Source organism: Camelus ferus, chromosome 26 (assembly GCF_009834535.1).
Source record: "Camelus ferus isolate YT-003-E chromosome 26, BCGSAC_Cfer_1.0, whole genome shotgun sequence".
Taxonomy (NCBI): Eukaryota; Metazoa; Chordata; class Mammalia; order Artiodactyla; family Camelidae; genus Camelus; species Camelus ferus.
The window spans coordinates 14,496,356-14,509,961 of NC_045721.1; the positions used below are offsets into that span (position 1 = coordinate 14,496,356).

General features: G+C 40.8%; 1 protein-coding gene across 8 annotated transcripts in view; it reads right to left on the minus strand.

The window, feature by feature from the left end:
* Positions 1 to 13,606, minus strand: part of MTUS1 (microtubule associated scaffold protein 1) — a 145,773-nt gene that overhangs the window by 23,081 nt on the left and 109,086 nt on the right. For 6 of the 8 annotated variants that reach the window (XM_032468627.1, XM_032468629.1, XM_032468628.1 and 3 more), the window contains 2 exons: positions 8,649 to 8,863; positions 476 to 542 (listed from right to left, as the gene is read on the minus strand). In XM_032468627.1, coding sequence (XP_032324518.1) covers positions 476 to 542; positions 8,649 to 8,863 — 282 coding nt within the window. Of the gene's footprint in view, positions 1 to 475; positions 543 to 1,552; positions 1,635 to 8,648; positions 8,864 to 13,606 lie in introns of those variants that run through there. The other 2 variants (XM_032468630.1, XM_032468632.1) reach the window with 2 other exon arrangements.

Genomic DNA, 13,606 nt, shown 5'->3' on the forward strand with positions numbered 1-13,606 from the left:
CACTCCCCATCAGGCCCAGTTCTAAGATGAGCACAGAACGTGCCTTCTTCAGGCAGTTACCCCTTCCAGTTTTGTACTCACTACTCACAAACCACCCCAAGGAAGCATCAGATAATTACTGCTGTCACACAGGGCATCTTCCCACCACCCATTGATATGAAAAATGGTTCAGGAAAAAAAAAATTAACGGGAATCCACACAATTACAAAAACCATTCTGCCCCTCTCTTCAGGAAGAGAAACGTTTTGGTCATCAGAAGCTCTGCTGGGCTTACTCAGATCAGTGCCTGGAATTCTGTGAACTTGAGGGCAAGCTGTCAGGGTTCAAAAGCCACGTCCACAGTAAGTGTTTGCACAGATACTGGAGTGAGACAGCGTGCAACTCCAGCCACCATGCAGAGAGGAAAACCAAACTATCCAATTTTCCCCTCGTCCCATAAAACTTAACAAAACAAACAAACAAAAAAGACTCTTACCTAGCTCTCCCCGGAGGTTAACAAGTTCTTGAGATAGGGTTTTGTGTTGTCTCAGTGCTTCCTCCTGCTGCGGAAAACACACATCAAGTTACTCATGTTTTCAAGAGGGTCCCTTTCAGTAAAACACACGTTCGTTATCACCAGGAAAATGAGACTCAGGATCTAGAAGCCAAGATATGAATCACTTAGGCTAACAGTCTGTGTTGTTAAAAAACACAGATGTCCCCTAGTTGTTAAGGAAATTCACGTTTCAAAAATCTGTCTTTTCTCAGGTCCTTGTGAAACTTTCACTGGAGGCACTGAACAGCCCATTTAAAAATATTTACTTTGAGCCAGGCTTCAATGCCGATCCCAGAACCTTCCAGCTACTGCATACTGCATTTAAGACGTAATGCATTCTCCCCCTCCAAGGGCAATAAAGGCCTATCAGTTTAAGATAAATATTTAATGTTCTACACATATGCACTTATATGCACTTTGTCCTGTATCTGCAAATAAAAAAGTTTCCTTACGAGGCCAAGCCTTTACTTCTAAAAGAAAGATGCAAAGTCTGTCACAAAGCCACGGCGAAAAAAAAATAATCCTTTAAAGACAAAATGAAATTAATTGTCCTCAGCTCCACATTATTTTCTAAGGATGATAATATGTTGGATCAGGTATAATTCTAAGGAGGTGTTAGAGAAACGAATCAAAGAAAACCAGGCAGCTGTTTCAGAATCAAAAAAGCAACTAGCAAAAGAGAACAATTTCCAAGTTACCAGCAACTCACAGCAAGCCCACATACACACACGAAGACAAATACAGCGATTAGATACAATTTTTTAAATGCAGATTCCCTACCACCGGGTTGTAAGGAAGGAAAAGGGCAGAATTCAAAGCTCTCTGGAAATGCCCTCCCTGGGGTCACCCAAGACGGAGCTCCCGCCGCATCCTGATCCAGCGTTGCAGAGATCCTGAGGCCGGCCTTTGCAGGCAAGAGTTGCTTGTCATTCAGAGCACTTCCCCCTAACGCCAGACATCCTCCGCCTTAGTCCCTGACATTCTTCCAGAAAAGGACTATAAGCAAATACGAATTACCCTGGTTGCCGCACACGGAGAATAGAGGCACATTTTGCTGCCGGAGCAGCCCATTTTCCAGCTTCTGTCTCCAACTCCCCCCGCCCCCCGCACCGGCCGAGAAGTGCACAGGTGGCCGCGCCACCCACCAGTCCGGTCCGGCTACATTCGCAGCGCGGCCAGGAGGCGCGCCATTGGCCCCGGGCTCGCCCTCCTCCGTCCTGCAGGTTACCGTTTGCCTCCGACGTCCCTCCGCACAGGAGCTGATGCTGCAGCTTCTGCCTCTGGCACCGGCGGCCTGCGATTACTTAAAGCCACAGCCCTTCATTTATGAAAAAAGAGAGCCAGGCATGCGACTGATCGATTGCCACTTACTTAAGTATCAGCTGGTACAGTGGAAGGAAAAACCGACCTCCTCAACGTGGATAATGGAGTTATTTTTAGATTTGTCAGCCTTTTTATTCCCTTCTCTAATTGAGGTCATTAGATTATCATACCTGCTAACAGAAGAGGGAAATTTGTTCTCCAAAACAAATTGAAGTGAGTTATGAACGAGGTGAAAAATGGGGAAAGTGTGGGTTGTGACTTAGAATTTAAAATGACATTGTAAAACAAATGGTGTTTCCCGGAAAACCTAATTGGAATGCTTAGAACGTGGTCCACTGGCGTTTTAAGAAGTGGTGTGACGTGCTGATTGGAAAGTTGGCGATCAGATACGTATTTTATGATTTTTACTTTTTATTTTGCAGTAACCTCTCACTAAAGAGCTAAAGGAGTTAGTGACACACTGGACTGTCATGTGGACATTTAACAGTGACTGGAATTTAAGAAACACTTTCTCAATGGGTACATTTTGGCCTTAATGGTATTCAAAATGCTTGATTCTTAAAATGCAGTGTTAAGTTGTTCTGAAATCACAAATCAGAGAGTCCAGGTTTCTAAAGTGATTAAGTAATGAGTTTTCTAATGTAGAAATTAAAGTTTGGATAAAAAGTTTACTTAAATGCAGTAGCTACTGGATAAAACCGGACGAATATCAAATAAACATACATATGCTATATACTTCCTCTTAATCTCAAATTTAAGCGTCAATTTTGTCTCCTTAATAATCTAGTTCAAGTAAGTACTGGCAAGTTTTGTCACTAAAGTAACAAGAAACCAGAAGTCAGCTTTACTAGATACCCACAGGTGGCCTTGTGACACATTCGGTGACCTTGCTTAAATTCACTCTTTTCCAATAGTAAGCAGCTAAATTGCTAATAGAAGGAAAAGTTGGCAAGAAGATAAATCGTTTTTCAAATTTCCACAAATTTGAAAAATAAGAATTAAAAAATTATGTAGGTATATAATTTCCAGGAGTAATTTTATGAAAACCTTTACATTCTATCACAAATACCTACCAGGTGATCTTCCTGCTTATTAAAGGGCCTTTCAGGACAAGCAATTTCAGTACAATCAAAACCCAAGGTTGACTGAACCTGTGCTGCGGAGCCCGGGGCAGGCAAGGCCCACTGTACTACACCATTTTATGTGAGGGACTTGTGCCTCCATGGATTTTGGTATATGTTGTGGGGGGCGGTGGTTCTGGAACCAATCCCCCACAGATCCCAAGGGACTACTGTGCCCACATGGACATTTCCCTCAGCTCTACTGCCCTCAGCCTTCCTTGATGCCCAGAAGCCATCGATATCTTCCAACCTCTGTCAATGCCAGTGACAGTAACAGGAAAACCGTGAGGTCAGTTTGTGCTCGTCTTCATCTAAATGATTATGCCAAAGTCGGTCAGCTCTCCCTTCCTCACATGTCTTGAATCCATTGCACTTTTTCTATGAGTGCTGCCTCTGCCCTGGTCCTGATACTTGCCAACCCTCCACATTATGGAAAGCCTCCCTCCACACCATCCTGCACAGGGCTGGTAGATTTTTATCCCATATTCTTGCCCTTCATCTGAGTGCAGTCTTCCACTGAGTGCATAAACAATAAACTTCCATGAATCTCAATCATCCAGCTCCTGTTTCGACTCCCAACTCCTCTTCTGTCCAAGTTGCTCGCCATGCATGTCACACTTCCCCAAGCTGGAATGCCTGGTCTTCTGTACCTGACCCATTTTACATACCTTCAGGGAACGCTAACTGTCAATCACAGATATTATCCCCTTTCCCCAGATGCCAAGGCAGGGCATTTATCCTTCTGAGTTGGTTGCCAAGTTATTACCAACCAAAGTACCATTTAACCAAGAACCATTCCAGATGCTGGGAAAAATATGGAAAAAATTTAAGACATGTTTCTTGCTTCAAGAAGCTTGGGACCTGGGTAGAATTAAAACATCCAGGCCAATAACTGAAGGCAGATTACCTCATCTGAGGGGAAGCAGTACAGGATAATGGGAAAACCAAGGGCTTTAAACACAATCCTCTGTGAAATGCTGACCACGGTCCCCATACCATGCACACACGCAGCGTTCCTTTCTACCTGACTCCTGGTAGCTTGCCCTGTAAGACATTTACCCTTTATCTGCAGACGACAAAATGCATTTTGTCACTCAGATATTGATTGCCTGTTTCTTTTTATTTAGCTGCTCCTCTATCAGTGTTTCTGTCTTAGATGATAAACTCTCTATTGTCCAGATAACAAGTTTATTTAATTCTCTTTGTTTATTTAATTCCCTTTGTGTTGTAACATGCAGAATTCCATACAATGTGAAAAAAGAGGGAGGTGGGAATCTGGATGGAAAAATGCTTTTATCCTCATGCATTAAATGTAGGAAGTGCCCCAAGGGGGGAAAAAAAAAGGATTCACCATAATTTAATTAGGAATCCCTGGGACACAGGCACTTAGTCTCTGGCTGTCGTCCCATCAGTGGGCCTGAACTGCCAGCTACCAAAGGGCATCAGCAGCACAGGGGATTATGCAGAAGAGAGCCACGTCAGGTGGCTCAGATGTGCGCCATCTCGGACCTCCTCCCCACCACCACGCAGTGAATCACAGCCACTGTTTTGGTTGTGAGACATTTTTACTTGTAACAGACTGCTAATGTCATTCAAAATTCATCTTTGTTTAGGTGCTACTTTAGGTTAGATTCCACTTTCAAAAACAGAATTGGAGGCTCACTGAATAATTAGTCAGAGGTTTGGGGTGAGCGGTGACCTTGGTCCTGCTCACGTGTACCTAGAAATTCACCCACAGACACTTTTATGAAGAAATTGGGTATTGCCTCCATCAACACTGTCCTTCACTTGGTCTGTCTGTACAGAACACTGTACAATTATGCAAGGATAAGCCAAGAATTAGAACAAACTAAAACCAACAGTCGTGTGTCTTTTGAGAAACAGTCTGGTATTGGTTTCCAGATGCATGAGACACTCATCAGAACTTCTGCTATGTAATGAATGCCATCTGCCGCTACAGTGGGAAAGTTGTAGTTATTAAATGGACTCACAACCAAAGGATAAGTGAGAGTGGCTGGATTTCCTATAACCAACCATTTTTACCCATGATTTAATGCTCGGAAACCATTTAGAAAAAGTCAGCAACAATAAGATCTTTATGTATATATAGATCAGTCTACATCTATAATCTACATTCTACCTGTCTATGTGTCTGTCTATCACTTCTGTAATGAGTATGCAAGAACCAAAGGGTTAAGTAAAAATTTGGAGGAAAAAAAAAAAAGGCCTAACTTTCCTCCTGGTTATGTCTTTCCTTTCCAACTGTTTTATAACCGTGCCCTGCATACATGAGGCAATCAGTAAATATTTGCCAATTGGTTATAAAGAGCAAAGAACATCGACATAAAGACTTTACATGCTCGTCTTACATCTGGGACCCCATCCCCCTCACCCGTCCGTGTGTTCACTGGGATACACTCTGTCTGACTGTCACGTATAAGGCACCGCCATGGCAGCCGGGGCGCCTTCCTAGGAACACACCAGACGCAGATCCTGCTCTCATGGAGCTTCCTGTCCTAAAGACTAAGAACAAGTGCGAAACGGCAATCTCCAAGGTAGAGGGTCAGAGAAATAAAAGTGCTCCTAGAACCCCGAGAGCAGACAGAACATAGAGCTAGAAGGACCAGGGAAGACTTCTTTTTAGAGCATTTGCAAGCTGAATTTTAAGAAATCCAATGGAGTCACAATTGCATGGGCCTTAGGACCTAAACTGAGTGTAAGATGAAATCCCCATGCAGTCCAAATACCCAAAAACTCATTGAGAGTTTGCCCTGCTGTGGACTGAAAAATCTTCTCTCAGTATGCCCAACTCGATGAATGTTTTTCTCTAGTGTTGGACCTAATCTTTCTCCAACTGAGCACCTGATAAAATGTTTGGCTTGTCGTTAGGGGCCAAGTTGTATGGGAGGAAAGTATCTTTAAACACTAGGACCACATGGAGCGTGGAAGGGTCATGCCACGTGAGGTCCTGAGGGCCTGGGAACACAGCTGCAGGAAGAAGTCTCCTGTCCTCCACCCCACACCCACTCCCGGGCCTTTGCTCACTGAGAGGCATGGAAGGCAAGACTGCCTCATCTATTTAATTTGCATTTTTAACTTTGATGGTTTGTATAATGGATCCATGTAAATTAAATCCAGGTAGTACTGTGATGCAACTACGAGAAAGATGTGAACATGTAGGTATTAGGGAGAGGGGTGGTAATAGTATTTGTAGCAGGAAGTTTGTAGGGGATTTTGAGTTCGTAATGTCCTAGACCTGGGTTCAAGTTCTGGTCCTCCTCTTATCAGCTGTCTGATGATAGTCAAGCCCAGTGCTATGCCTCAATTTCCTTATTTGTAAATTGTAACTTGTGTTTTTGGAGAGGATTTTATTGTAAGTAAGAACGTCTGGTACTTAGTAAATATTTCAACAAATGGTAAATCCCTCCTGCTTCTCCTCCATCTTCCTGATGACAGAGTCGGAGCATCTGGGCAGGGAGGCGACGGTTAAAAGGGGCAATTGGTGCCAAATTACAGAGAGTCTTATATTCCAAGTGACATACCAGAGTCATCCAAAACAAATATCATGTGAACCATGTATGGAATTTTAATTTCCTAGTAGCCACACTTCTTAAGTGCAAAAGATTAAACTAATTTAATAATATATTTTATTTAATCCCATATATCCAAATGGTCATTTCAACATCTAGTCAATAGGAAAATTAACAAGATAATTTTACATCCTTTTTTCCACACTGTCTTCAAAATCCACGCGTATTTTACACTAATTGCATATCTCAGTTCAGCCTGATGACACGCAAATGCTCAATAGCTTTGTAAGGCCAGTGGTTGCCAAACTGGACAGATCAGATGTGGACAATGGAGAACCACTGAAGGTTTTAATCAGTAGAGTGGATGCTTTGGAAATGTGAATCTTAGCGGGGCTTGGGATGGATTATGGGGAAGAGGATGCAAGCCTGAAGACTGGTTAAGAAGTTATCATCAGAATCTAGTAGACAGTTACCCAGGGTTTGAACATGGTTGGCATCAGTAGAAATGGAAAAGAGGGTGTGGATAAAGAGGAGAGACACTGGGATGCGGACTCACCAGACATGACTGCTTTCATGTGGGAGATCAGGGAGGGAGAAGAGGCTAGACACAGTCAAATAAATAACTGGTTTGTTACTAAATAGACAAATTAGTTGTTCCCTACACTTGATATTATGTAGTTTCCAATTTACCTTGCTTGGTCATCTTAACCAACTCTCAGATTCCTTTCTTACATATTAAAGAAAAACAAAACTACTGTATCCTACTGTCATTTAAAAACAAGGTAAATGTCTCCATCTCCCTCACAAAAGAACATATTTGGACAAAGCTGTAAAATGTTCACCATATACTGATTCAAACTGTCTGCTAGCTTGGTAGCTCGTCAAAGGCACAGACCAAGTCTCATTCACCAGACAGGCAACCATATCAGAGCAGCCTCTGGAAGAAATGAATAGGTTTCTTGGATGGAACTCAGCTACAGAACAAACACACTGAGATGTCATGTACCCTTATCTTTCAAACGGCGATTAAAAAATACCTCAAGAGTTCAAGTTGTATTCTCATCTCGGTATTTCCTCTTAAATAATTATGATTTTTATTGCTTTGCCAGTAGCACAAGTTCATAGAAACTCGGTTTTCTCAATGAATTCTAACTAGTTCCTGAATTAACATCCCTGTAGAGTATCAGGGAAGAGTAAGTAAACAGAGAAAATCTGTTTTGTGTTTGGTGGACAACAGACTACGTTAGGAACAGATGGAATCCCCAGACCTGTGCTGGCAGTTACCTCACAAGTGTTCTTTGACCCATAAATATCATCAACCTCATTTTTTTCAAAGCATTAAACTATGTGTGACATGGAAAGCTACATAAAGTTTGACCAAAAAATTAAGTGAAAATGTTGATACTGTGAAATAAAATTTTTATTTTATGCCAAGACAAAAAAAATTTAAACACGAAAAAAATTTTCTCTGCCCTCTGGCTCCACTCATCCCTCTGCTATCCATTATGTATCTGGGTGATGCACTGACCTCCCCGTGGGCAGAAATACCTACTCAACCATAAACAGCAACGTTCTTCCAGCATCGGTAAGGCAACTCCTTAAAAGATAACATTCCTTCCTGAGCCTGTAAGAGGTCATATGACCCACCGCTTCATACCTCCAGTGTAAACTGTCAATAACATGTCATCTAGCACACAGCCCTCAGTCTCAAAAACCTTATACAACTGTGCCTTGACTTCTTAATGGGTGGAACATTTTCTGCAATTTTCTGACATGCTGTTCCCAGGTTATAATCCTCAATTTGGCTCGAATAAAATTTTCCATTTCTTTCTTAGATCATGTGATTAACTTTTCGTTGACGTGTATGGAAGTTTAACAGACGATTATCTTTTCACTGTTGTTGGTCAGAGAGACTCCAGAGGGGAAAGGGGAGGCACTAAGAAACGTTTCAACCCCAAATGTCTAGAGAGTGACTCGGGTGTCAAGTGAGTTAACAAAAGCACAACTGGATGAATTATCTGTGATCTAAACAATCGTTAACTTAAAGACAGTCACAAGACAGGTGCGTAAGCACCCCCACCCCCGACCCGCCCTGCCCCACCTTAGTGAGAAGACGGTTTAGAGGGCATGTGTCCTTACCTCAGACAGCAGGTGCTGGATCACCACTGTTAACGCTTCCAACTTGGTATTACCACAGGAGAGAAGCTGCTTGAGCTGCACAATAAATCCACTTTGGTTTTCACATTTTGTTTTATACCGAGCCAACTCAAGTGTTTTTTCAGAGGACAGCACATCTGGAGACGTCTGGGTCTGGATACATAAACTCCTGGGATTCTTCTGCCTGCCCTTTTCAACTGCAAAAGGAATTAATATAGGTAGGAAAATATGTGACTTTGACTTTTATAATCACCACCATCTGGGTTCACAAACGACTAGATAAGCCACAGAAATGCACTTAAGTTATGTTTACGTAAGGAAAGCACATGGATGAGAACGGGGATTACTCAAACATCTAGATGTCTGGAATCCATAAACACAGACGATGGCCTGAGCTCTGACTTATGAAGATTTATAGGGGGCAGAGTACTGGGGGCATGCAACAGATTTACTAATTCAGAAACATGAAAATTGTGTGCAAAGTAATGTGGATCTCACAGTTGTTAACTTTCCAGGTAGACTGACACAGAAACCGGATGGTGACAGGTACCCTGACTCTATCTTCCAATCACAGAGGCTGAAAAGCCACACAAATGATTGGACTTTAAGTGCCTTTCCCTCTTCCTACACTTTTCCTACCAACTTCCCATCCTTTTCCTGCCGATGGCCTGGTCCTTACAAACATTTATACTATGGGTGAGTCATTTCCTAATCTCTAACAGATCATCACACGTACACTGAAGATCTACTCACATTTCACCCCCGATCTCTAATTTCATTGCTAAGAGCATGATACTCTTGACAATACTATTCTGTTTTCTATCAAACACAAGCTTTGTTGTTTCTTCCCCTCCTTAAAGCAACACGGCTTTAAAATTTTTTGTTGTTTTTGTTTTAAGCACATGCTGATACTCCTGATCTATCTAAGATGCCACGCTAAGTGACTATTCCCTTTCTATGTCGTTGGTGCCCTGGGAATCACTCTGCTCTATATTAAATGGGAAAATGGTTCTGTTTTGGAACCATTCCAAATGTCTCAGTCACTTTAAATATCAACAGAATTGGAAAAACAGGAAACAAGCTGCTTAGCTTCTTGAAATAAGTAGGCTAAACAAGCAAAACAAATCTCGATCTGAAGGGGGGAAAAAAACTACAAGAAACTAAAAAAAATAAATGTTTCTTTATTCTCACAGGCATTCCCCATGGCATCCACATTCTGTGGTGACAAGCAAACCAAGGACAACTTTATAAACAGTAATTATTTTCTCTAATTTTTTAGGAGGAAGAAAATAGTGATTTCTTAAAGCAAAGGAAAGAGACCTCAGCATTTGCGTTCTAAGATACAATGGCAAAATACACTCAATACAGACCTCCTGTTAAAAAAAAAGGAAAAAGGCTCTCATCTTCTATGGTAGCTCTCCATGGTTAAACAACTCATATTTGTATTCAAACTTGATAATTTTCAGTTCTAAGATGGCTTAATGAAAGGAGAAACTGTTTCACAACAATCGCCACTTCCAAAGCAGACAGAGATAGTAACCAAGTTCACAGGCATAATATTAAAGTCCTGAAAGGAGAATGGCTTTATAGTCATGTATTAATGAAAAATAATCTACCTATTTTACAATTTACCCAAATATCTGAGATTAGTATTCCTTTATGTCATTTTCTAAAATTTTAAATGTTCCCAGGAATTATATTTGTCAGAGGACATATCATAATGACACGGTGTTTTACTGTTTATAGTGTTTTCTCACTTCCCCTCTCTGCGACCCTCCCGGTCACCCTCGGTAGGGAAGGTGGGGCCCAGGGATGGGAAGAGGCTACAAAGTCTCTGGGACAGACTCAGAGTCAGAACCGAGGCTTTGTTTCCACCCATCCGGAAACTGGAGATGGGGTGGGGATGTGGTAACTAACTATAAACTTTTATGCAATACGCTTAACAAAATGTTACTTTAATTTATCTAAGCCTCTTATCTGATAACTTCATTTCAATAAACCTATATATGGATAAATACCTACATTTTATATATTTTATATAACTTGTGTGCAAACAGAAGAGCAAAAACCATCTTAACTCTTTAACTCTATCTAGAATGTACTGCAGCATAAACAGATTTAAGGTGACCTTCCTGACTGATACCACTGTTACATGTCCTACCAATACTTACTGAAATCTGTATTCATTTATTCTTCGTTTCTCTGAGTTTACCATGTCTTTAATTCTTATCAACATTTCATTCTCTTTCTAGAATTTCTATGCAAATCAATTGGATTATTTAGCCCAGTATCAGTTTTTAAACTGTAAGGTTCTAATTATTTACAAAATCTGAGAGACGAATCTTCTATACGAACATTTTTGGAGAAACCATCCTTTAAGATTCTTGCCTACTTAGCCTCTCAGATGAAATTTAGTATTAACTAGTCACATTCTGTAAGTTATTTCTAAGGCAATAAATTAAACATAAATTAACTTAGTAAACACTGTTTTTTACACTCAGGTTCAGAATATAGGTACTTTTCCTGTAACACCAAAAATTTTTCATCAAATTATCTCTGATGCCAAAGTTAGGCAGTAACTAAGTATGTTTGGCTCCTCTGTAAACTAAATTTTTTCACTGTATTACCAAGACTTTTTGAACTTACAAGGCTATAGGAAAGTATCTGGTTAGTAATACTGTTTGGCTAAATTCCTTGATTACATGTATCTAATACACCCTCCTTTATATTTTATTTATCCATTTTTCTTATTGAATGGTTAATTCCATCTCTAACATTATCTTAAAGATAGGGAGATAGCCTTTTTTTTTTTTTCTTGGTTTAAGGAGATTAACTCTAGTGTTTCTCAATTGGCAGAAAGTAGATTTTAAAATAACATATTTACATAACGCTAAGAATCTTTCAAAACTTTTTTTTTAAGTGTTTAAAAATTAAGAGTTGAATTAGGGTTGCAGCTAAGTGTTGGGGTGTCACCTCCGTCTAACTGGAGAAGTCAGGGAGGGAAAGCTACTGCTTCAGTAAAACCCAGACTGTCCGTGCGCCGCTGCCTCTCCTCTCAAGCTTTCTTCATGGCTGGAGAACTGGAATTTCAGGAGTGGGGCCCCCCACACATCAGTATGGGTTCCTGTGCGTCCAGCTATGAAAAGCCCAGACACCACACCCAGAACTCAAACACCGCTTGGCCTCAGGATGTAACAGAAGCCATCAGATCTGTACGTCAGGGTGCAGTTTTCAGTGCTACAGGTGGAGACTGTCCTCCAAACATTTAAAACAATTCTGATGATGCCTGTCTGCACAGTGTCATAGACTCAAATTGCTCTTTAAGAACATAATACTTGGTGATACGCCTTCTCTAGCACACCCTAGCACACACTGTTGAATTCATAGCTGGTAAGCAAAAATGTATTCTATTATGAATCCCACACGGGAATGAAATGACCCCTATAGAAGGGGTTCCGTTGCAAACTTGTCTGCAAAGAAAAGATTAAAAAAAAAAAAAATCCCAACTGTCCGTAAGTGGAGATCTGGTTAAATAAGTGTACACAGTGGGGTATCACGCTGAACATGGAGGCAGGAAGCTCTCTGCAGTGAACGGAGAAAGCACAGGGAAGGGCCATGTGGATGGCGTGTCCACTGTATATTAGAGCTTTCTTCTGCTTATAAATTCGTAACAAAATTATCACATAATACGTATGGAAGTACTAACAATGTTTACCTTTTCAGAGAAGAGAACAAAAACCAGACAGATGTAAGGTGTTCTAATGCATTTTTAAATACTTTTTAACCACAGGGTAAATACATTACCTATTCAAAATTAAAATATAACATTTTTGCAATGTGGTTAAAGTGAATTCTGAGCACTTCAATCTTTGACACTTAGCCATCAAGCAAACATAGTCAATCCATGTTTCTTCCATGGGAAATCAAGACAGAAATCTAAGTAACACAGCTTCTGTTGTAAATACTCAAAACAGACTCATACTTAAGGAGAAAAGAAAACATTGACATTATTTCTCTAAGAGTACATGTCTTAAATTTTAACCTAAGAGCAAATAAGCCAACAGACTGCCCTTTACCTAAAGCTAGAAGAGCAAGCTGTGACCTCAATCTTCCGCTCCATATACTGTGCTCCCCGAGGACAAACTGTACCACGTGGAGGCTGATGACCCAGTTTGAGCATCCCTTCCTTTCTCCTCACTCCCAGCTCAACAGATCAGAGATGATGTAAAAAATCTCCAATGATGTTCAGAGCCCTAATGCTCACAAATAAACTACTTCACAATGCAAAAAAAAAAAAGTTTCCCTTAAATCCTACAGGATTCATTATTTATAGGAAATTAGCTTCGTACAAACCCAGCTTTCCCTTATGTTCCTTTTATTAACATGTTACCATTCTGATAATGCAGCTTTATTTAAAAGTGTCAAATACTCTGTTCCATTAACAGGACGTCTGATTTCCAAGAATCAATTTACTCACTAAACTTAAAATTAAATGTTAACTTGTACATAGGTTCCGATGCATGTGGACAAGATAATTGCCACTGTCAGGTCTGATCTGACCCTCCTGGGATTCATTCCAATGACACTGGAACCTCCATCAGGAAAACAGAAGCCCTGAATCCATGACATCTGCTCACTTGAGAAACAGCTGGGTAACCCTGTTGGCCATCTTTGCTGTTTCTACTCAGAAACCTCAATTTAATAACATTTAAAACTAGCCTAATAAACTTATTTGTCATCTTAAAGAAAGTAGTTGGGGAAAGACTAGGCCCGTGTTTCAGGCTCAAGTCATGCAGGCACACAGACCCCCAGCTCAAGGCCAAACAGTTTTTGAAAGAGACACTTAACCATTCAGACAGGGACTCACCTATCAGCCGCTGAGGACACACCCATCCCAAGGCAAAACAAACCACTTACTGAATCTGTTCGAATATTATAAT